This window comes from Budorcas taxicolor, chromosome 13, assembly GCF_023091745.1.
Source record: "Budorcas taxicolor isolate Tak-1 chromosome 13, Takin1.1, whole genome shotgun sequence".
Lineage (NCBI taxonomy): Eukaryota > Metazoa > Chordata > Mammalia > Artiodactyla > Bovidae > Budorcas > Budorcas taxicolor.
In genome coordinates, this window is record NC_068922.1 from 66,790,058 (window position 1) to 66,814,933 (window position 24,876).

Below are 24,876 nucleotides of genomic sequence, written 5' to 3' on the forward strand. Positions count from 1 at the left end.
AGTCCTTCCCTCCCATCAGCATTAAAAAGGGCTCTCGATTTACCTAACGCTGCCATCAGGGCGTGCAGGACACTGACAAAAGTTGCAGCTTTCTTATCATAAAATTGGTCCAGGGTGGTCAAGACATCTTGAACCACGTCTGCCACCAAAGGAAGCAGGCTTGCATCCGAGTTCTGTAGCATGACTTCCAGGACCTTCGGGGTGTGGGGGTGTAGAGAGAGATGACGCAGGTTTAAAGAGATCCCGTTCACCAAATAGTCGGAATTCTCATTGATCAGGTGCTGCAGGGAGTCGTAGCCACAAGCCTGGCAGATGTCCGTCATGGTGCTGATGGCCGCCTGACTGATGAGCAGGGTTTGGTCCCCAGCCTTCTCCAGTACTGGATAGAGGGCTGACATCAAGAGCAAACGGAAGTCCTTCCCTAGTGCGTGTGCAAAGTGGCCGATCCCTTCCAACTGGATGCATATCTGCCAGATGTTGCTGTTCATGGAGCAGACCGTGGGACTCGGCTTTGAGAATGCAGGGAAAGAGGTAGGCGGGCAGGTGTGTGCACCAGAAGCGAGGGCCTGAAGGCCTGTCCACCCCACCATCAGCTCCTCTCCCGTGTCTTCAGCTTCCACACAAGTGACCAAATACCAGTTTTCTTGGCTTGTGTATACTTCAAGTATGGAGGTCACAATCTCCCTCAGCTCCTCTGGGTCGGCTGGAGTGTGTTTTTCATGGAGATTCTCCACCCCCAGCCCAGCAGCTCCCACGACCAGCTCATTCAGGATCATGGCGGCCTGCTTCCGGTATACCACGGACTCATGGTACAGTTCCATAAAGTGATCCACAAGCAAGTAGAGGTTCCCATAGAAACCAAGCAGCTGACACACCTGCCTCAAGAGCAGAAAAACCCTCTCGTCGGTGAAGAAGCGGAAATATCTCCTCTGCATCTGAGCCCAGGGCCTCGCGGTTGGAGTCTCTGGAGAAGCGCTCAGATGTTCGGAGTTCCAGCGCCGCTCTTCAACAATTTTGACGTCGGCCACGTCTAACTCCAGGACTTGGATAAGTGCTTTGGAAAGGCGCTGGAGGTGGGCCACAGAGTTGAGGACGAAGTCCACTTTGGGGCCCAAGAGTTTCAGGTACCCGAGTAACAGGGAGAGAGTGGAGAATCGGCCCTGGTCATCTTGGGAGCTCATCAGGCGGGGAAGGGACGTGGCCAGGGAGTGCAGATTTTCTGACAGGACGTCAGCGAAGGCTCTGCTGCCCACCACCACCTTCTCATCTGCAAAACGCCTCAGGGCTTTATCGCACTGGGCTTGGACATCAGGACTCTCATCGTTTACCAGACTCACCAGGGCCTTCAGAAGGGGACCAGCTGACTCGATCAGTGACCGACTACACTTTAACAGAAGGGCCTCGACAAAGTCTATCAGCTCCAGCCTGACCTTCCAGTGTGGGTGGACTGAAATGCACTCTGTTATCTTTTTAATAAGGATGGTCAACTTGTCACCAGTACTTTTTACCCAGCTAGCCTCCCTGTGAACCATCAGCTCTGCTACTCTGCGCTCCACGGCAGGCTTCGCCCGGACCTCTGAGACCTTTCCGAGCTGGTCATCGGCCATAATGAAACTCACTGTCTTGTAAAAGACCTTGAGGGAAGACACGACGATGCTGTGCCCCTGTTTGAAGTCTCCTGTGATGACTCTGGTGAGGGTAGTGGAGAGTCCAGGTAAAAAGGAAGCAAACAAATCCCCTAGCTGCTTCTGCTGGAGGGCATCCAAGGAGCGGGGATGGTCCTGACAGTCACACTGAAAGAGCAGAACCTGCAGACATGTTAAGGCAGCCATTTTAATTTCCTTGGATTTCTCCTGTTCTGCGAGGCCCAACAGCAAAGATACAGCAAATCCTAAGCGAGGCAGAATGGAGGGCTCATAAAAAGTCAGAAGGATGTCCCCATAAGCTGAGTGCATCAACGTGCCGAGGCCCCGGATCACAGCCAGTTTCAGCTCCTCGGACACAGCCGCGGGTTTCTGAGAGCTGGGCGAATACAGGCAGGCAGAGAGCTCCGAGAAGAGCTCCTGGAGGAGCTCTTGTTCCTTGACGCATGTTGAAGAGAGGACAAAGGTGACGCACTCCACCACGCTCTGGATCAAGCGCTCTCTTTTGGGGCCTGGGGTCTTCAGGGTAAATCGCAAAGGGAAGAGGATGTACTGCTGAAGTTCCTGAAGGGCAGAGTCACTCACGGCTTGTAACTGGGCCTGCAGACGCTCCACATTCTCCACCGTCTGCGTCTTGGTGAGCTGAACGCAGACCGGACGCAAGACACCGAAGGCCTCCTCCGGGGTATCAAACACTGCCATTGTGCAACAGCCTTCCTCTCATTGAGGAAACATCCTGCAGGCTGGAAGGAAGGAGACTTTTCAGTACAGAAGGCCACGCTCAGAGCAAATACAAAGTGAACTCGCACTCATCACTCAACAGACGTTCAGCAGGGGCCTACGTGCCAGTCACTGCACGAGGTGCTGGGGGAGCAACAGAATGGAAAAGAGCCGGTTCCTGGTCTTCAGGAGCTCCCAGTCCAGTGAGGGAAGCAGATATATAGTGACAACACGGTCTATGAAGAATTAGGAGAGACCAGTGCTTACTGTCCTACATGAGCCTGGAAGACCTACATGTCTTACACTCAGACAGACAGCCTGGGTTTCACAGGAGGAAAACGCTGAGGCAAGACTCAAGGGAGGAGTGAACAGAAACCTCAGTGAATTTCAACATATGCAGAGGCCCATGAAACACTACCCAAAATAAGATACAGAATTATTTCCAGCACACTGAACGGCTCCCTCATTCCCTTTCGCAATCAATTCCCACTTCCCCTACCCGCTGGTTACTTACCCAGAGGTAACCATTACTCTGACTTCTACCAGCATGGACTAGTTACGCCTGTTCTTATCATAGACAGGTTCTAAGCAGAAGGTGATTGGATCAACTTTACTCACTGAAAAAGACTCCCTGGCAGCTAGTAATACAGGAGAAGACTCAGAACTGGGTGGGACTGAAAGCGACACAAAATGAAAGGGAGCGGCTGGAGAGATGGGAAAACCAGGAGCCCACACGATCACAGAGACCACGGGAGAAGAGAGGTTGGGGCAGGATGGAGAGGTGGACGGCAGGCAGGCAGGGAAAGGAGACAGGTTTATAGGTAATCAAACGAGCTCAGCAACTTTACGCAAGAGAAGCTCTTTTTCTCTATGAGGGGAAATGCAAAGTCATGGGCTGACAGTGAACAAGAAGGAGGGGAAACAGAGGGCTTGAGGAGAGAAATAAAAGTCTCCAATATTCCCTCTGGGGAAAGCAAAGCATGCTGGGAAGACATAAAAGTCTGGTCCCAGGGTACTGAGGATTGAGCTGAAGCTGGAGACCATAAATACATGTGGCTGTAAAAGGCAGGCACTGGATGGAGGCTTAGAGATCACCTGGCCTGGTGGTGTGTCTCTCTATTTGCTGGGGGCTTCTGAACAGATGATGACAAGAAAGTGTCTGCTGGCACTTCCCTGGTGGTCTAGTGGCTAAGACTCCATGCTCCTAATGCAGGGGACCCAGGATCGATCCCCAGTCAGGGAATTAGATTCCGCATGCTGCAAATAAAAATCCTGCATGCCATAACTAAGACCCAAGGCAGCCAAACAAATAATTTTTTATTTTTTAATAAAAGTGTCTGTTGCTTCTCCCTGTCCCAATACAGCTGGCAGGCAAGTGGTGCCTGGTAGGTATGGGCAAAACCTGCTCAGCCCAGAGAGAGACAGCTGGTCCTGGATTTCTCCCCTGGGGTCAGGAGGGGGCTCTGGGGCAACGATTAGGTTCTCATATCCCGTATAGAGTTTGGTCCCCAGAGTTCTACGAGAGGAAGGGCACCGCTGGTCTGTGAGGTTCCTAGTCTCTGTGACCTCCAAGAAGCCAGGGAAGGGAAGAAGCTCAAATCTTCTCTTATTCAGGCTAGCAAAATGCCAGGTATGGATGCCAGAAAGCTAAGTCAAAGACTACCGATGCTCCATCAGCACCAGCTCACACACCGGTGATCTGGAGGTACTAGTAACTGTAACAACAGAATGAAAGAAGTAACCACTTAATGGGACACAGACGTCAGGAGTAGGAAAGGCAGACAGAGCAGCCCTGAGGTGGTGAACCTTAGAGTAACAGAACAACTAAAGGAGATACAAGGTTTCCCGGTGGCTCAGCAGTAAGCAATCCGCTTGCAAATGTAGAAAACACAGGTTCAATCCCCTGGCTGGGAAGACCCACTGAAGAAGAAAAATGGCAACCCACTCCAGTATTGTTGGTTGGGAAATCCTATGGACAGAGGAGCCTGGTGGGCTACAGTCCATGGGGTCACAAAGAGTCAGACAGGACTTAGCGTGACCCAAACAACAACAAAAGGAGATAGATAAAAATCAGAAAAACAGTAATAAGGAAATTCAACTACAAGACAAAAAGATATCTCTTAGAATTTTAAAAACATGTCTTTCCATACCAAAAACACTCAACTGATTAAAAAAAATTTTTTTAAAGACAGTTAATCGCTGTGATCCTATTAGTGGTTGGCAAGATCAAGTAGAGCTATCTTAAAACTGAGCATAAAAACAAAGAGACAAAAAACGTGAGGCTTGGAGGACAGATCTGGGAGAACCCACATATAAATAGCTGGGATTTCTAGAAGGAGAAAAAAGAACAGATGGAAGAGCTAAGACAAATAAACAACTGAAACACTTTCCTGAGCTGCAAAAGGATTTACCTGGAGATTGAAAAGACTGGAGGATACACGTCTAGTCACATTCTGGTAAAATTCCTGTACACTAAAAAATAAAAGCGGGGGGAGATCACATATGCCTTCAGGAAGAAACAACATATAACTTAGAAAAAGAACAGCTTTGGACTTCTCATTTGCAGTAGAAGACAGTGGAATAGCATCTACTGACTGCGAATAAAGGATTGTGGCCCCCAAACCCTACTTACAGTAAAGAGATGCAGCCGTCAGGGTCAAAGAGCCACAGACAAGGATTCAGAGAGTGGCTCTGCATATCCTACCACAGGACTCCATTCAAATAAGTGACTCAAAACAGACTTAAAATGGGAAGATGAATGAAGACGGAAACACTGCTTAGTAACTTTTTTATCTTTTAGCATGGAAAACTTCCTTCAAATAGAACAGTTTAAATGGAAGCTCAGCATGTAAAACTGATAAAAGCAGTGTCTGGTTAAAGCTGGGTAGAAGGCCTGCGGTTCTGCATTTCTCTTATTCATCTCAGGAGTTTCAGGAAGATAACCTGGGGGTCCCAGGCTCTACGTTCTCAGATTACATGACAAAAACTGGAACAGAGCTAGTGAAGTGAGACCATGGCCTGTCCCAAACTGAACTCATCTGCTCTTTCTGCTGTATTCCCTTCGTGATTTATGGTCCTCGCCTGGGCTAGACACCTTAGACTCTCTGCATTCTTTCACCTCCCTTTAAAAAAAGAAAAAATTTATTTTTGGCTGTGCTGGGTCTTCGTTGCTGCCCAAGCTGTTCTAAGGTTGCGGCGAGCAGGGGCTACTCCTCATTGTGGTGGCTGGGCTTCTCACTGCAGGGGCTTCTCCTGTTGTGCAACACAGGCTTCGGTGGGTGCGGCTCACAGGTCCGAGAATTCGCAGGCTTCAGGAGTTGCGGTGGGTGAGCTCAGTAGTTGCAGCTCCCGGGCTCTAGAGCACAGGCTCAGTAGTTGTGGTGCGCAGGCTTAGCTGCTCTGTGGCATGTGGGACTCTTCTGGACCAGGGACTGAACCTGTGTCGCCTGCTTTGGCAGGTGGATTCTTTACCACAGAGCCCCTGAGGAAGCCCCTCACCTCTCTTAATTCCACTCTTCCCTTAAGCTTCATCAGTTCTACTCCTTCAAACCTATTGATGCTTATAATCATCTATTTAATATTGGACTGATCATAATGGTTTTTCTTTGGCAACCCTTGCCTTGTGTGTATGTTCTTCTTGAACCCACATTTCACACTGACATGTAAGTAATTTTTTAAAACAAAAACCTGGATCATTCTTTTCCATGGTTAAAATTTGTCACCTGTTCTTTGTAGCCTGCCTAAAGTACAAATGCCTTTGTACCAGGGCGTACAGGGCTCTGCACCATCAGGCCCATGCTCATCAACTTCATTTCTCGCTGCTTCACCCCTTGAAATGGAAACTGCACCATGCGAAATGATACAACTTGCAATTCCCTAAACAGGTGGTGCTGTCATATTCGCCTTTCTCCTAGCACTGTATACACTGCTATTACAGGATTCAGCATGCTGAGTTATTTTGTTTGTGCCTGTTTTACCTACTTTAGACTAGGCAGCCATACACCTAGAAGCTGCAAGAGCATCTGGCATATGACAAAGCACTCAAAAACATCTGTACAGATTCTCCTTTCAAATAGCTCCAGCAGAGGGTAGCAGGCCAGGACACCCAGTGACAACTAGAGAAACCCAGAGGAATTTCAAAAACTGTTTCTTAAAGCATCAAATAGTTGTAGAAGCAACAAAGACCAGATGGACTAAGACTCCAGTGAAGGATGAAAGTCACAGTGAGTCAACAATCAACAGCTGGTTTGTTTGCTTTCCTTTGGTCTATTTGCTGATTTTGGACATGGCTCAAGCTTACGATGAGGCCCAGGCCGAGGGCTGTCACTGATGAAAAAGCAACGATGATGCTTTTAATGTGGTCATATAGGATTGGGGTCCTATAAGCAAAACCATAGTCTTCAGGAATCTCAAAATACATGACTTCTGAGAGGAGGCTGCTGCTGGGGGAAAAATGGCTGACAAATGGCTAACAAAATGAAAGAGATTAACCCACAGATTCAAGAAGTTCAGCAAACTCCAAGCTGATAATACAAAGAGAAACACAGAGACACATCATACAGCCAAAAAGCCAGAAATAAAGAGAAAAATCTTAATATGGCAGTAGAAGTGATAGATAACTTCTCTAAAGAAATGATGAAATCCACAAAACAATAGAATGACATCTCTAAAGTGATGAAAGAAAGTAACTGCTAACCTTAAATTTTACACTCTACAAAATATCTTTCAAAATTGAAGGTAAAATGCAAGACAATAATGCACAAAAGGTGCATGGATGGTGTAAAAGGAGATAAGGCTATTAAGAGACTAGTACCAGTAAGTGGTTAAAAAAAAAAACAAAAAACTGTATTAGCTAACATGTCAAGAATACATGTTGAAATCTGTAGGGTAAATTCCAAAAGAACTGTAAAAGAATATGTTCCTAACAAGTTCAGAGAGCAGTAAAAATGGGATAATAAATTCATTGCCGTTCAGTTGCTCAGTTGCATCCAACTCTTTGCGACCCCATGGACTGCAGCATGCCAGGCTTCCCTGTCCACCATCTCCTGGAGTTTGCTCAAACTCACGTCCATTGAGTCGATGATGCCATCCAACCATCTCATCCTCTGTCGTCCCCTTCTCCTCCTGCCCTCAATCTTTCCTAGCATCACAGTCTTTTCCAATGAGTCAGCTCTTCGCATCAGCTGGCTAAAGTATTGGAGCTTCAGCATCAGTCCTTCTGATGAATATTCAGGGTTGATTTCCTTTAGGATTGACTGGTTTGATCTCCTTGATGTCCAAGGGACTCTCAAGAGTCTTCTCTAGCACCACAGTTTGAAAGCATCAATTCTAGGGGCTCAGCCTTCTTTATGGTCCAACTCTCACAACCATACATGACCACTGGAAAGACCATAGCCTTGACCCATGGAGCCTTGTTCCATATCTGGTTCTACAGGGAGGGAACACAGCCTCACCCATTAGCAGAAATTTGGATTAAAGATTTACTGAGCAAGGTCCTGCCCACCAGAGCAAGGCCTAGCTTCCCCTACAGCTAGTCCCTCCCATCAGAAGCTTGCACAAGCCTCTTATCCTTATCCATCAGAGGGTAGAATGAAAATCACAATCACAGAAAACTAACTGAAATGATCACAGGGATCAAAGCCTTGTATAACTCAATGAAACTATGAACCATGCCATGCAGGGCCATCCAAGACAGATGGGTCATGGTGGAGACTTCTGACAAAATGTGGTCCACTGGAGAAGGGAATGGCAAACCACTTCAGCATTCTTGCCTTGAGAACCCCATGAATAGCATGAAAAGGGATAATAAATATTTTTTTATTAATCCAAAGGAAGGTGAAAAATGAGAAAAAACGGAAGCAAAACCAGTAAGTCAAACAGAAGACAAGATGGTAGACAGAAGCCCAAAAGAAACACTGATTACATTAATTCTGAATTTCTCTACAGTGGCTCTATTGACATTTTTGAGCTGGGTAATTTATTGGTAGAGAACTGCTCTGTGCATTGTCAGATGTTGAGCAGCATCTCTGGCCCCATCCCCAACATGCCAGGAACGCTCCCCTAAAGAGTACCAACCATAAAATGTCTCCAGATAGTGCCAAATGTCCTGTGGAGGGAAAAAATCACTCTGGCTGAGAACCACTGGTAGAGTCAACATAATCCCAACCAAAATACAGTAGCACTTTTGTAGAAAGTTACAAGATAATTCTAAAATTGATATGGGAATACAAACCACCTATAATAGATAAGATAATCTTGAAGAAGAGGAATTAAATTGGTAAATTACACTACCTGATTTCAAGATTTACTGTAAAGATATGATAATTAAAGGCAGTGTGCTGTTGGCAAAAAGAAAGACAAATAAATTAATGGAACAGAGTAGAGTCCAGAAATAACCCCCACACACAGAGACTTAACCCCTTCAACAGAGACTCCACATGTAGAAGGTGACACTGAAATAAACTGGCAAAGAATAGGTCTTGATTACATCTCATACTAGATTTAAATGTGAAATGGCAAATAATAAATCTCTCTAAAGAAAAAGGAAATCTTTGTAATGCTGGAGTAGCCAAAGATTTCTTAAACAGGACACAGAAAAGAGCTAACCACAGAAAAAAAATGGATAAATTGGATGATGTTAAAATTAAGAACTTTTGTTCACCAAAAGATACCATTAAGAGGGTGAAAACAACCCATAAAGTGAGGAAAGATATCTGATATGTCTGATAACACATCCATATTTATAATAAAGATTTTCTATAAATCATTAAGGAAAAGACAACCCAGCAGAAACATGGAAAAGGACTTGAACAAGCATACCACAATAGAGGATATCTAGATGGCCAATAAACAGATGAAAAGATATTAACAGATATTAACATCATTAGTATGGAAAATGCAATATAAAACCACAACAAAACACCATTACACAACAACTAGAAGGGCTAAACTGAAAAAAGGGGGAGAAAAAAGCAAATACTAGGTGTTGGCAAGGATATGAAGCAACTAGAACTCTCATTCAGTGCTGGTAAAGGTTAAAGCATCTGCCTCCAATGCCGGAGACCCAGGTTCGATCCCTGGGTCGGGAAGATCCCCTGGAGAAGGAAATGGTAACCCACTCCAGTATTCTTGCCTGGAGAATCCCATGGACAGAGAAGGCTGGTAGGCTACAGTCCATGGGGTCGCAAAGAGTTGGACACGACAGAGCGACTTCACCTTAAGAGTATAACTGGTATTACTACTTTGGAAAATACTTAGGCAGTATCTATTATTCTTAAGATAAACAAACATACACACTATGATCTAGTAAGCGCATTCTTTGATAAATATACCCAACAGAAATGCATACAATAGATGTGTTCTGGAATACACTATCCACAATTGCCTCCACATTAAAAACTACTGCACACATCTATAGTAGAATGCATAAATAGCAGTATATTCCCCCAATGGGATACTGTACAGATGAAGATTTACCACAATTGAGAGTCTTCAAAGAATGGCTTATGGGTTCAGAAATATATAAACCAGCTTTCTGTAAGGAAGAGAGTGTAACAAATGGATACTTTGGCATGACTATAAAAGGTACTCATATATAACACCTTTATGGGATGGCCACGAAATCACACCTGTGTGACAATATGTCAATTATAGAAGAAACTGTTTAGAGATTTAGAAGCTTAGGTGTCCTAGATTCTATTCCTATAAAATGCAACCCTGATTACTTAAAGTGGTACTGCAAAGTCTGATGTTTATATAACTTATAGCAAGAGGCATTCTGGCCCAGAAAGCGATACTGGGATGAGGCACTCAGAACAACCTGATTCTCTGGGTGAGCAGAGAAGACAAGCCAGAGTTCAACTGTGGCAGAGACTGACTGAATAAACCAGTTCTTGACTCTCATCTTTTCCAAGTTCAGTGGAGCCCTACTGGGTTGTGGAAAGCAGTCCCTGGGGAGGTGTTGGAACAGAACTGCAATCAGTGTTTGAGTGAACCCATTTCCCTGGCAACCTCTCCCCTCCTCCCTGTCTCTTTCTGCTTTGTCACAGGCATGGGCGATATAAGACCTCTGTGCCATGGTGTACAGGTACGGAAGACAAATGAGACACTCTGTATAGGATAAGGTGCTATACTTTTGTTGTTGTTTAGTCGCTAAGTCGTGTCCCATTCTTTTGTGACCCCATGGACTGTAGCCCACCAGGCTCCTCTGTCCATAGGATTTCCCAGGCAAGAATACAGCAGTGGGTTGCCATTTGCTTCTCCAGGGCATCTTCCAGACCAAAGGATCCAACCCGAGTCTCTTGCCTTGGCAGGCAGATTCTTTACCACTGAGTTACCAGGGAACCACCCCTCCCCCAGAGTACAGAGTATTTCTGTTTCTGAAAACACAGTGTCAAATAGTGTTTCTTAAAGGTTAACGAACCCACTGACTTTCTTATCGACCCACAAAGTTAACATATGGTACTTAAATTTGAGCAACAGTCAAATGGACCCCTAGAGGGCAGCCTTTAATTCCCCGAAGAGCAGGAAGATCCCCTGGAGTAGGAAACGGCAAACCCACTCCATCCAGTATTCTTGCTTGGAAAATCCCATGGATAGAGGAGCCAGGCACGGCAGTCCATGGGGTTGCAAAGAGTCAAATACTAGTGAGCACGCACGCAGGCACGCACAACAACCAAGAGCACAAAGGTGTGTTTTACAGCGGTGCCGTCACAAACTGAACATCGGAACTGGCCACTAAGGGTGGTTCTGGAGGTGGAGTGGGAACCCACCACGTGGGGAGGGGGGCGTCACCTCTGGAGAAAGATGAGCAAAAGCCAAGATGTGGAGGCAGAAAAAGTGCACGTGCGTGGCTCGGCGGAACCAAAAAAAAAAAGCTTTTTGTGGTGGGAGGTCAGAAAGCAGGAGGAAGAGTGTGGCTGCGGCCTGCCAGGTGAAGGAGAAAGGCCCCGTTCCATTCCCAGGCTATGATCTCTCAACCTCATCGTCTCTCTGGGGTTCCCCTCTAAGGGCTCGCGGTTGCTGGGCTCCCTCCTGCTCGCGCCACTCTTCCCTTACCTCGTCATCCAGCCTTTCCCTCACTCTCCCGCCTCCTCCGCCGCGCCGGAAGTGACGCCTAATTCGCGCACCGCCCAGCGCCAGAAAGGTTCTGCGGGAGCGGGAGAAAGGGTTCCGATGAGATTCACTGCGCCGGCGTGCAGGCGCGAGCGGTCAAAGCGCCTTCCGGAGGCCGTCGAGTTAGGCTCTTTTCCCGGTCTGCGGCTCTCGGAGTACTCAAGAGCGAGATTCAAAGAGGCCTTCAACACTAGAGTGTTTTCTACACTCTGACTCCCCCCACGTCGGTGCCCCACCACTTCTGCGCTTGCCCTTTGACCCTGCGCCCGCGGCGGGGTGAGAGGTCGGTGGCCATCTTGTGGCGGCTGTGCGGGTGGCTGTTAGTGCGGAGACCCATCCCCTCCCGCGCCGGGCCCGCCGGCCGTCTGTCAGTCCGCAAAGAGTCCCGCAGCGGGTGGAGTGAGGCCCCGGCCTCGTGCCGTCACTCTTGCCGCCGCACTGGGCGGCCTAGGCCGCTCCCTGCCAGGCCTCGCCGCCGCCACCATGTCCTCCTTCTCCGAGTCGGCGCTGGAGAAGAAGCTCTCGGAGCTGAGCAACTCTCAGCAGAGCGTGCAGACCCTCTCCCTGTGGCTCATCCACCACCGCAAGCACGCGGGACCCATCGTCTCGGTGTGGCATCGCGAGCTCCGCAAAGGTAAACATCCTCTCTGTCCCCCTCCCGTCCTCCCCCGGGTAGCCCTCGTCCGCACCCACTCCCGCGGCTCCTGTAGCTTCTTTGCTGAGCCTTGGCTTTCCAGGCCCGGACCTGTGATCGATTGCGCTTGCTGAGGTTGGAGACAGTGTTATCCTCATTTCTCGGAGAAGGAAACCGAGGCCTCGGAAGGTTTAAGGTGCTTAAGTCCCACCGACCCGGGCTCAGGATTCTCAAGTTCATCCAGTCGTTTTCCCCCTCTGGCTTCTTCTGACACTTGGGACTATTATTCTCTCGGCCCCGTTGAGCGCCAGGTGGAGGGTACAGAGCCTGTTGTGTGCCAGGCACTGACTAGGGATTTGAAGCAAGATTGCCCAGATCGAGCCCTGGCTCAGCCACTTTTACTAGCTGAGTGATATCTGGCAATTTTCTTCTAAGCCTCTGTTTTCTCATCTGTCAAACGAAAATGAAGACAGTTGGCCCTTACAGAGGCTTTATTCTGTGCCAGTTAGTGTGCTAGGACCTTTCATACATCCTTGCACTCAACGCTCAGCACTGTCCTGGGGAATGGATATAGTCACTGCCATTACAGAGAAGTTAAGAGGCCACTCCACCTAGACCTAGCCTCTCAGGCTCCTCTTCTCATGCAGCTCTTCTTGGTTCTAGATCCTGCTCAGGATCTGGCCGCCATTGATTGAGCTCAGCCTGTCATGTGCCAGGTACTGGGTTGGGTGCTTGAAAGCCAACTGCCTGGAATCTAAGCCCGACTTTGTCATTTACTGAGCTCTGGCAGCTTAACTTCTCTGTATCTCAGTTTCCTGATCTGTAAAATGAAGATGATGATAAGTGATACTTACAGTGCGTTTGTTCTGTGCCAAGTGCAGTACTGATCTCTTTACACACATGTCATTTTTTTAGAATTCTCAGAGTTCTATGAAGTAGGAACTTGGCAGGTGAGAAAAAAGGAGGCTCAAAGGTTGTGTGGTGAAGAGTAATCAGCCTAATTCACATGAACGTCTAGCATGGTGTCCGGCACAGTGTAGGCACTGGATAGATATGGTGAGGGGGATACTGGTGACTCCATGTGTGACATGGTGTTTGCCACAGTTGCTTTCAGGGGAGGAAAGATGGGCACCTACATAGCTGTCGCAGGCACCGGTGAGTTTCAGAGCAGAAAGCCAAGGAAATGAAGCGTAGCACTGTTTTGGACAGCCTGTGTGTGGTAGACCTTTTATAGCATAGGCGGTAACTTTACGTATGTCCTCTGCTCTCTGTGAGCTCAGGATGTCACCCTGTTATGCAGATGAGAGAACCTGTGAGCCTGGGATAACATCAGATTGGCAGACACCCAAATCCAGGATTCTTTCGGGAGACCCAATTCTAGTCCTCTGGCAGAGGACCCCCCCCCCCCCCAACAAATATCATGTGCTGTACCGAGGTGTGAGGGGGCGGTCCGCCTCAGCCTTCTAGATAGTTGGAGAATAGAGCCTGGGTCTCCCAGAACCTCATTCATGTACCCCACTGTGCCACTCAGATCATCTGAGACGTGGGGAGAAAATTTGAATTGCCTCTATAGGATCCTTTCTAGTAGGATCTCAGAGGTATGTCAAAATCCATCTCAAATGTCACTTCTTTTGTGATGCCATCTTGATTCCCCACCTCACCGTATTTGAGTTACTGAGAGTAACAATTTAGAGTTCTTTTGTTTATGAAGCTAAATGGCAGTCCACTCCAGGACTGTTGCATGGAAAATCCCATGGACAGAGGAGCCTGGTAGGCTACAGTCCATGGGGTCGCAAAGAGTCAGACACAACTAAGTGACTTCCCTTTAAACTCTAATCTCATATAATGGAACCTTATCTTGTAAGTAGGTCAGCATTATTATCCCTGTTTTATAGATGAAAAGATAAAGATATGAAGAGATTAAATGCTTTGTCAAGAGTTATCCAGTTGGGACATGAGCTTTCTGTGGTGAAAGAAATGTTTTACATTTGCTGTCCAATAAGGTAGCCTCTTGCCATGAGCACTCAAAATGTGTGACTAAGAAAGTTTCAAATAAATACAATGGAAAATTCAGTTCCTGAGTTTTGTTAGGTACAAAGCAAATATTCATAGCTGCATGTGGCTAGTGGCTACCATATTGGACATTATAGAACTGGAGGCTGGTCTTCCAAGCCTCATGATACAGTTTTCTAATACCCAAGCTTCCTTCATGAATTGAAAATGCCTCCACACTAAAGTGGAAAGGGATTTTGTGCCCTAACATTCAAATTGACTAGCCCTTTAAGGTTCTAGCCCACCCTGAGTCTTTAAAAGTGGGCATTTCTGTCTGTAGTCATTTCTTTAAGACACTCACAGATTGTCTTTTTGCCTCCAAATATTTATGAGACTTTAAACTTTTTCCTTTTCCTGCTTGAATACTATTTCTATTCCTGCTGTTGTTTTCTTTCCATTTCCGAGGAATAATTCTTAATTTATCCCTTTGGACTCTGTTCTAGGTAGAACGGCTCCCTTTATTTTTGAAACAATTTGGTGTAAGATACTCTGTGTTGTTGTTATTTAGTTGCAAAGTCCTGTTCTGCTCTTTTGCAACCGCATGGACTGTATGTAGCCTGCCAGGCTCCTCTGCCCATGGGATTTCCCAGGCAGGAATGCTGGAGTGCTTGGCCATTTCCTTTTCCAGGGAAAATGCTCTTAGATGAACATTTTTCAGTAGTGTTTTGTACCTTAGCCTGAATGCAGGTAAATAAACCTTTTTTTTTTTTTTTTTAAAGTAGTTTCCCTAGATGTCAGAACTAGCCAAAGTAAAAGTGAAAAATTTTGGACAGCCAGTTACTTAAACTTTGCTCAATAACTGTTTCAACCAATTTGGAATGGGCCTCTGTAGGGAGTGAAAGAATCTGTACTGACATATTGGAAAGACAGTTGAACAAGTGAGTTATCACCCAGGGCTGGAGTAGACGGGATGTGTGTGTTTTTGTATGTGTGTGTGTTCTGTGTATTATGACTGTATTTTCAAGTATTCTAGAGTTTTGTAGGGTTTTTTTTGTTGTTGTTATTTTGTTTGTTTCGGCTCTGGCTTGTGGGATCTTAGTTCCCACAAGAACTAAAGTGTAGAACCCCGGGTAGAACCAGGCCCTAGGCAGTGAGCGCTCAGAGTCCTAACCACTGGACCACCAGGGAATTCCGTCTAAGGCTTTGATATATTGCCTTTGCACACATGGTGCTACTGTTGACTGTTCGGGACATTGAATGTGGGGGGATGAAATTTTATCCTAAACAAATTTCCATTGCTAAATTTGAGGGTAATGAGAATTAATTGGCATCATAGATGGTGAAAACCTTGGCTCTGTATCTTCTTAGCTATCATATTTATAACAGTACACAATGTATCAGGTCTTGAATGGCCTAATAGTTTACAGTATGGATTCTGGGCTTTTTAAAAAAAATAAATAAATAAAGTATATCGTATTTGTAAACCTTCACTTAGTCCGATTTGCTTTGTAGAAGTTCTGTTTTACTTCTGAATCTTCAACTTTCATGGTGTTGTTCACGTAATAGTTTAATTTGCTGCAATATCCTAGAACAAGGTTTACTTAAAAAAAAGTGCTTTTTGCTGTAATCATACCTTTGTAGCAACAGTGGCATATTGAAACTATTGATGCTTATGTTCTGCTTTTGAATAATCATTAGAAGAATTAAAGATAGCTCCAGGTTTTCAATATTCTCATCAGTTGGCTGTCTAAACTAGGTTATTACCAGAAGGTTAATACAGTTCAGTGTATCCATGTTTAATTTTATGAGCACTTTAAGTCATCAGTTTAAACTATAACATGCCTTAAAGATCTTGTTTTTACCTGAGTTATTCTCCTGTACTACATTTTAAAATGTCAGATCTTATGCCTGCTGTGTCAGAATTTATGCATGGTGTGTGCATTTCAAAAGAAACAGAAATGGTTTCTCAGAGCAAGGAATAAGGACTAGTAATTCAGTGTGTAAAGTTTGACAAAGGGCTTGCTTGAGTTTTTCGGGCACTTTGATGTTGAAGAAAACTTTGTTTTGAACTGATTGTGTTACTATTTATTTCTTACAAAGGAAAACTGGGACCAAAAATGATACTGATGTAACTCCACGATTGAAAAGTTATGTGCAGAGAAGCCGGGAAATTCAGTATGTTCCCCTAAGCAACTGTAACTCAGATATATTGCATGAGGTTTTTATGGTTTAATATATGATGCCATGTAGAGTAATAGAGAATGCTGCATTTAGTAGGTATAAGAGAGAAGAATTTTTGTGGGAGCCATGATTTTGCATATCCAGATTTCAGACGTGTGTAAATTTTCACTGATTATGTAGCATTAACATGTATTTTTATTTAAGATGAATATCCACGGGTACATCTAGAGATTCCTCTGGATTGTAGAGTTGGTATCATTGACTGATTATGGTTATTAAACTGTTGAAAAAGAAATTCTTGGTCCAGGAGCATAAATTACAAGAATCTATTTTAAAATTGAAACCTAACTGAGTTTTTCATTCTGTGGTATTTGATAATTAACAGTGAGTTAGAAATGTTCATCTTTGCAACAGAATAAATGAAAATCTTGCTTTTGTCTTCTGGAGAATATTAACTGCTTATCTTTTAGGAATCTTCTTTGGATTATCTTCATTTTTATTGCCAATTAATTATATTGATTAAAATAACACAGAAATTAAGATGGCTTTTCTTGTTTCCTGTTTTTTTTCAAAATTGTATTCTCAGTCTATTTTACTAGACATACCTCCAGGAGTTCCTTAAATTGTGGGTTTTTTTGGTTTGTTTTCAAACATAGCAGTCTAGACCTCAAGTGGATAATGTTTGTCTTAGTATTCTTTAGGAGTAGCGTAAGGCGAAAGAATCGTGGATTGAGAATTTCCCTGGTGTAAGCTAAATTATCTTTTCTTTTTTTTCCAGCCAAATCAAATAGAAAGCTTACTTTTCTATACTTAGCCAACGATGTCATTCAGAACAGTAAAAGGAAAGGACCTGAATTCACGAGGGAATTTGAGTCTGTCCTTGTGGATGCTTTTTCTCACGTTGCCAGGTATGTTTTATTTTTAAATGCATTACTTTTCCCTTTTGCTCTTTTTTTGTGATAGCCTTTGTAACTCACCAACTTCATACTGAAAAGAGATGTGCTTTATAGAGAGTATGGTTTTATATTTTGCCTGGGCCCTTGAGAATTATCTCAGACATGTAAATATTTTGTTGTATTGAAGGGATTCAGTCTAACACTTGAAGCACATCTTTTCTCCTAGATGTACTCAATCCTGGATGTACTCACTATTGAATTTATTTCTAGAATATGGTATTTTCCTTGGTTTGGCTGAGTTACCTCATTAGCTTATGGTCAAAAAACAAAGCTAAATTGTACAAGGGAACTTTCCAGTAACAAAACCATGCTATTTAGCAAGAAATTAGTTGCTTGTGCCTTTGTTTTTATTTACTTCCTTCTGGGTGTCTGGTTGTCTAACTCACTAAAAATAGTAGTCATTATTGTAACTGCAAAGATAGTAATTATTAGTGTTAAAAGTTTCTCTGGCTCTATCATATTGAGACTCTGCCACTGTTGTGTTTTGTGACAGAGGACGGGAGCGTAGGGCATACATATAGCTGAGATCATGGAAATTATACATTTCATTAAAAATTTTACAAATCATTTTTATTCATTTAAAAGCAAACTGCTTTTGACACTTAGCTGCCAGAAGAAGCAAAGAAAAATTACTTTTCACTAGAATGTTACTAAATAGACATATGAAAGTAAACATCTTTGCCAAAGGAAACTGGCAGTGAGGAGACTAGTGGGTTAAACAAAAACTATTCTAGGGTCTAGAGCATAAGTGAAAGACCTTAAGTGTGGAAATAAGTCTGGCATTCCATGAAAGATTTGGAAAGTTTGAAAGAATGAAATGAGAAATTCAGAACATTTTTAAGAGATGGCATCTAGCTTTATAGAGATGGAAACAAAATATTTGTTTGTCAAGTGAGTTTTTTTGTGAACATGGCTACTTAAAAACCAGAATGTGTTAGGAACTTGAAAACATATGGAATCCTCATAACAGTGAATAAACTTAGAACAGACTACTAGAGTAGCCGTCTGAAACTGGAAAGAGGCAGTTTCTTTGTTTGAGGAGATTTAGTTCACAGTTTCTTAGATGTGGGCTGTAGCTCTGCCTCCAACACTGTCTGAGTGGCTTTGGATATGTTACTTAGCTTTTTGAACCCAAGTTTCATAATTGATTAAAAGGGGATGTTACCACCTATCTCCTTAGAGTTGTTGTGAGGTTAAAGTAAAACAACAGTCTTTGCTCATTCATGGGAGAGCACTAAATTATAAACTCTGTAAAGAGAAGGACTATTTCTTTTTTATTCTTTGCTGTGTCCCAGGCACCTAGTGCAGTGTCTGGCATAGAGCTACTGGCATACGTAGCTTAGGTAACACCATTTAGTCTTGGTATCAGTGATGTCCCAAGAGCTGAGCAACATTGTTGCACAGCCTTGGCACAGAGTAGGGATACAGAAAATAGTCACTGAATAAGTTAACTAATTTAGAGTATAGGAAATTGACTAAAATAATTCCTGTAGGGATAACACACATTTTCCTAAACATTGAACAGTAATCATTAGCTGCCCCCAAATCAGAAAAGGATAAGTAGCAAGGGGTGGGAGAAGAGGGATGAGCAATACCAAGATTAAAAATTCCTTTTCTACTTGGTTTCATCTTAAAACCTATCTAGGAGACATTGTAAACGTGTCTTGGCTAATTCCATGGCATCGTGGGGAAAATAGATCTGATCGTAAAAAAAATAAAATAGGCCTGTTAGCTTTCCTCTTTGCGTTCTTCTAGTTCTTTTAAGCTTCTGTTTGGATATTATTTCCAAGATCCCCATGTTTCTAAGTTCCCTCCCTCCTCCCACTCCCATTATTAGGATAGAAAGTCCAGCCACTCCACTTTGATCCTGAGGCACCTTATCAACAATGAGAAATGCTCTCTGTATTGTTGTTTTGTGTCCAATTAGTGAACAAAGATAGACCCATTAATATTGACTAAAACTGATTAGGAATCTCTATGATAATTTCCTACTTCCTCCTTCAAACCCCCTGCCACCTAGGGTGGTGGGAGGGGAACAAACCTCTCCAGTCAGGGAAAGCTTGCCAAGCTTGTAAGTAAATAAGTGTTAGTTGATCATTTGTGTCTGACTCTCCTTGATCCCTTGGACTGTAGCCCCCAAGGCTTCTCTGTCCATGGACTTCTCCAGGCAAGAATGCTGGAGTGGGTTGCCATTCTCTTCTCCAGGGGATCTTCCCCATCCAGGGATCGAACCTGGGTGTCCTGCATTGCAGGCAGATTATTTACCATCTAAGCTACAGGGCGGAACCCAAGCTCCTGGGAGTACATATAATTTGAATAGCAGTTTAAGTAACCCTAGAGGTAGCCAGGTGACAGTCACATATGCCCTGTGAGCCTTGGGAGAGAGTTAGGATTTTGTCCTGATGGGATGTCAGTGAGGGATTTTAAGCAGGGGCATGATGTATTCCAGTTACTTTTGTTCTAGCATCCCTCCACTTTGGGGTGGAGAATGAACTATAAAGGGCAGGGACATGGGCATGGGGGGTGTTGCACTTGCATGGGCTAGAGATGACATTGGCTATGACTCAGAAGCAGTGAGAAGATTACAGCTTTATTAAATGTGTATGGATAGATTGGCGCGGCTCACTCCCATGTAAAATCAAGAAGATTTGTGGGAATTAAGTGGGAGCTGGTAGTGAGGGAAACGAGAAGTCAAAGAGTGCGTATTTCTAGGTTCTTGACATGAGTATATGGATGACTGATGGCCCTGCTTACTGTGATGGAGACTGGGGTAAAGAATTGGTCGAGGAAATCAGGAATTTTGTTTTGACTATATTAAGTTCGAGATGGCTGATAGATAGTCCAAGGGGTGATGCCAGATAGGCAGATGGATGAAGTAGTTGGAAGCTCAGTAGGAAATTAATTTCTGGAGACATGAATTTGGAATTATCCCCCTATACATATTTATTTCCTGTTATAACAGTCATGGGTCCCCAAGACCATGGTGATAGAAGCAAGGTCCGATGCTATAAAGCGCAGTATTGCATAGGAACCTGGAATGTCAGGTCTATGAATCAAGCAAGGCAAATTGGAAGTGGTCAAACGAGATAGCAAGGGTGAATGTCGACAGTCTAGGAATCAGCGAACTAAAATGGACTGGACTGGTGAATTTAACTCAGATGACCATTACATCTACTACTGCGGGCAGGAATCCCTCAGAAGAAATGGAGTAGCCATCATGGTCAACAAAAGAGTCCGAAATGCAGTACTTGGATGCAGTCTCAAAAATGACAGAATGATCTCTGTTCGTCTCCAAGGCAAACCATTCAATATCACAGTTATCCAAGTCTATGCCCCAACCAGTAACGCTGAAGAAACTGAAGTTGAACGGTTTTATGAAGACCTACGAGATCTTTTAGAACTAACACCCAAAAAAGATGTCCTTTTCATTATAGGGGACTGGAATGCAAAAGTAGGAAGTCAAGAAACACCTGGAATAACAGGCAAATTTGGCGTTGGAATGCGGAATGAAGCAGGGCAAAGACTAATAGAGTTTTGCCAAGAAAATGCACTGGTCATAGCAAACACCTTCTTCCAACAACACAAGAGAAGACTCTACACATGGACATCACCCGATGGTCAAGACCGAAATCAGATTGATTATATTCTTTGCAGCCAAAGATGGAGAAGCTCTATACAGGCAACAAAAACAATACCGGGAGCTGACTGTGGCTTAGATCATGAACTCCTTATTGCCAAATTCAGACTTAAATTGAAGAAAGTAGGGAAAACCGCTAGACCATTCAGGTATGACCTAAATCAAATCCCTTATGATTATACAGTGGAAGTGAGAAATAGGTTTAAGGGCCTAGATCTGATAGATAGAGTGCCTGATGAACTATGGAATGAGGTTTGTGACATTGTACCAGGAGACAGGGATCAAGACCATCCCCATGGAAAAGAAATGCAAAAAAGCAAAATGGCTGTCTGGGGAGGCCTTACAAATAGCTGTGGAAAGAAGAGAGGCGAAAAGCAAAGGAGAAAAGGAAAGATGTAAGCATCTGAATGCAGAGTTCCAAAGAATAGCAAGAAGAGATAAGAAAGCCTTCTTCAGCAATCAATGCAAAGAAATAGAGGAAAACAACAGAATGGGAAAGACTAGAGATCTCTTCAAGAAAATTAGAGATACCAAGGGAACATTTCATGCAAAGATGGGCTCGATAAAGGACAGAAATGGTCTGGACCTAACAGAAGCAGAAGATATTAAGAAGAGGTGGCAAGAATACACGGAAGAACTGTACAAAAAAGATCTTCATGACCCAGATAATCATGATGATGTGATTACTAATCTAGAGCCAGACATCTTGGAATGTGAAGTCAAGTGGGCCTTAGAAAGCATCACTATGAACAAAGCTAGTGGAGGTGATGGAATTCCAGTTGAGCTGTTTCAAATCCTGAAAGATGATGCTGTGAAAGTGCTGCACTCAATATGCCAGCAAGTTTGGAAAACTCAGCAGTGGCCACAGGACTGGAAAAGGTCAGTTTTCATTCCAATCCCAAGGAAAGGCAATGCCAAAGAATGCTCTTTTGGCCAAGAGTGCCTGTGACCAACCCCAACAAAACCCCTAGGTACTAAATTTCTAATGGGCCCCCAGGTAGATGACACTTGGCCGAAATTCTAGACTCCCAGAAGAAAAGCAGGTGTTCAGCATAAAACCATACTGTTTGTACAAACAGTTTAAGCACAGTAAATCACCCTCTTCCATTAGGACGTGATGGGACCATGTCTGAAATCCAAGTTCCCAGATGCCAGTCCATGGCCAGCCCTGTGAGCAGGCCTTTCTCAGGGCAGCAGTCTCAGGCCTGCCGTGTTAACTCTTTTCTCAGTTCAGTAACTCAGTCATGTCAGACTCTTTGTGACCCCGTGGACTGCATGGACGCCAGGCTTTCCTATCCATCACATTTTCTATACAATTGCAAAGGACTGCTTCTGCTCTGCCGTTACATGAGGTGCTTTTGGAAGTGCTGAGGGTACTTAGCATTTCTGTGCTGAATAGGCCTGCCATGGGCCTACTGTGCATGGGATTAGAGAGAAACACGCGCGCTACGGTGGGTGTATCAAGGAAGGCAGTGCCCTTAGCACTGCAGAGGAAAACCTGTAACCTGGCTTGGCGGACCCTCGGGTATCCAGCTGACACTTCAATCAGCAGTCCCACATGGGTATAATACATACTTTTCACTTTTTAGATCAGATTTTCAGTGGTTGAATTTATAATAATTAAAATTAAGATACATACTAAGTTGTGTTCCACAAAATAAGTTATATATGTATTTATCTCTCAGTTTATTCATTGATAGGTGGCAAGGGGTTTTTTGGTGTTTTTTCACTTAAATATTTCTAATTAGAATGGAATTAGTACAACTTGAAAAGATAGCTCCTCCTGTCATAAAATGATTTTATTGCTTTGGTTGTATCCAGTTCAGGCACTAAAGTGACTTCCACTTCATTGGAGCTACTTACAGCAAAGCCCCATCTGTAAAAAGATTCCTTGACTGTTGTGTCTCTGTCTTTGGACATTAGGTGGCAAAACTTTGTTTTACTATAGTGCTCAAGGAATCAGCCTATCATGGTTAATTAGTTCACTGATTAAACTAGAGTGCCCTTTCGGCTTTAGCCTTTAGTGGTGAAAGCCTTTGAAAATCTTTTGGTGATGATAGATTTGAGCATCAGTATCCACTGTCCAATAGTGAGACTGCAGCTGTACTATCAGCCTTAATGGAGCACCAGACCAAAGCCGCAGGATTGGTAGGTGGTGTTCGGGTAGGTGTCCCTTAATCCTTTCAGGAAGTTGTTGACATGATTGGTTTCTCTTCTAGGAAAATTTGCAGACAATGGATTTTATTTATTTGTTTCATTTAAAAAATACATATATTTATTTATTTGGCTGTGAGCTGTCTTCATTGCATCAGCAGGATCTTTCCTTGTGGCACACAGTCTTTAGTTGCAGCACGTGGGCTTAGTTGCCCCTTGGCATGTGGGATCTTAGTTCCTCTACCAGGGATCGAACCCACATTCCCTGCATTGTGCGGCAGACTCTTAACCACTGGACCTCCAGGGAAGCCCCAAGAGAACAGATTTCATGTTAAAATACCAACCAGTTAAACTCTGGTTAGTTGTGATTTTGTTGTTACAATAGTTAAAATAATTTTATATTTCTAAAGCCTACATTTGATCACATTAGGGACTTTGTTGCCTCCAGGATAAAGGCCATAACGACTTAACAACAAAATAAGGTCCTCTGAAATCGCAAGCCACTCTGTCTGTCCCTCCAGTTTCTTCTGTTGTTTCCACACACTCCCTATACACTTCAGCTACCTGAATTATAGCTTCTTGCTCTTCACCTTGTTCCGTTTTGGGGGTTCCATTCAAGGGAGTGGAGATAGCATGAACACAGTCACATTCACCAGTGGCAGCAACATGCTGAGTAGAAAATACGGTTGAGTGTTCTAGAATGTGAAGGTATGGAGAGGTGCTGCTAGATCAAGCCCTAGAGGTGAGGACCTAGACCTTGTTCAGTGTGTTCCAAGCACGGTAACAAACCCCAATGAATGAGCAGATGAATATTTAATTGAGTTGACGTCTGACATGAATGACCTCCATGTGATAAAATGGTCTTTGAAAGCTAACTGTCTGGCCTACTGAAACTTATCTAAAATTTTATTAAAAACATTGCAGTTCAGCATTTATTGTGTTTATTCTTAGGCATATAGCAGTTGGGGGAAGACACATCCCTGCCCTTGTGAAAATTACATTCAAATGGAAAGAGTATAAACCACAGGGAAACTGTACATACAGCACATCCAAATAGTAAATGTTGTGGAGAAAAATTAAGCAGGAGTAAGGAGTGTGCTTTTAAATAGGAAGATTAGGAAAGGATTCACTGGAAAGGTGCTGTGCGAACAGACACACATGAAGGAGGAGAGCAGAGGGCCCTTGTTGGGCCTGAGCTGTGTCGGGTAATGTGGTTCCAGGCGAAGTGCAAAGGACCTGAGGCAGGAAGGCCAGGGAGCTGCTGGGGAAGGAAGGGAGAGTGAGGACAGGAGGTGAGGTCAGGGGAATGATGGGCTGGGCCGAGAATGGGTTTATCGGCTTGAGTAGGCCTTTCACTTTTATTCTGAGGGAGAATGGGAAGAACTGTTGAGAGTTTGGAGAAAGAAAGTGATGTGAACTGCCTTCACGAGACAGTTAGGATTGGAGTTTGAAAACTTGGGAATGGATGGAGGACAGGGTGGAAGCAGGGAGATTAGTAATGAGGCTGCTGTAGTCATTAGATAAGAAATGATGGTGACTTGGACCAGGCTGATAGCAGAGAAAGAGAAGTAATTTGTTTCTAGATGTATTTTGAAGATGGAGTAGAGATTTTTTTTTAATAAATATCAAGGTCATATCTTTAAGTTTTATAAGCTATGAGTGGAAAGTTCCCCCCCTTTTCCTCATCCTGACCTCTGACTTAAAAAAAGGCTGAACAAAAGAATAATTAACTTTGCGTGTATCCTGATTTAGTTAGTACTTTGACCCCCCAATTTAGTGAAATTTGCCACTAATAATTCATAAGTAATACAATCTGACCAGATGAGGCCAAAACCTCAGCTCATC

General features: G+C 44.0%; 2 protein-coding genes across 3 annotated transcripts in view; one reads left to right on the top strand and one right to left on the bottom strand.

Moving 5' to 3' along the window:
• TTI1 (TELO2 interacting protein 1) overlaps positions 1 to 11,472 on the bottom strand; it is a 39,299-nt gene extending 27,827 nt beyond the window's left edge. For both annotated transcript variants that reach the window (XM_052650726.1, XM_052650725.1), the window contains exons 1-2: positions 11,421 to 11,472; positions 44 to 2,386 (exon numbers count right to left, since the gene is read on the bottom strand). In XM_052650726.1, the coding sequence (XP_052506686.1) occupies positions 44 to 2,345 (2,302 nt within the window). In that variant the 5' untranslated portion in view covers positions 2,346 to 2,386; positions 11,421 to 11,472. The remainder of the gene's footprint in view (positions 1 to 43; positions 2,387 to 11,420) is intronic.
• A 128-nt stretch (positions 11,473 to 11,600) lies between these two features.
• The window catches only part of RPRD1B (regulation of nuclear pre-mRNA domain containing 1B), a 58,320-nt gene continuing 45,044 nt past the window's right edge, over positions 11,601 to 24,876 (top strand). The window contains exons 1-2 of the mRNA XM_052650474.1: positions 11,601 to 12,111; positions 17,063 to 17,192. Coding sequence (XP_052506434.1) covers positions 11,961 to 12,111; positions 17,063 to 17,192 — 281 coding nt within the window. The 5' untranslated portion in view covers positions 11,601 to 11,960. The remainder of the gene's footprint in view (positions 12,112 to 17,062; positions 17,193 to 24,876) is intronic.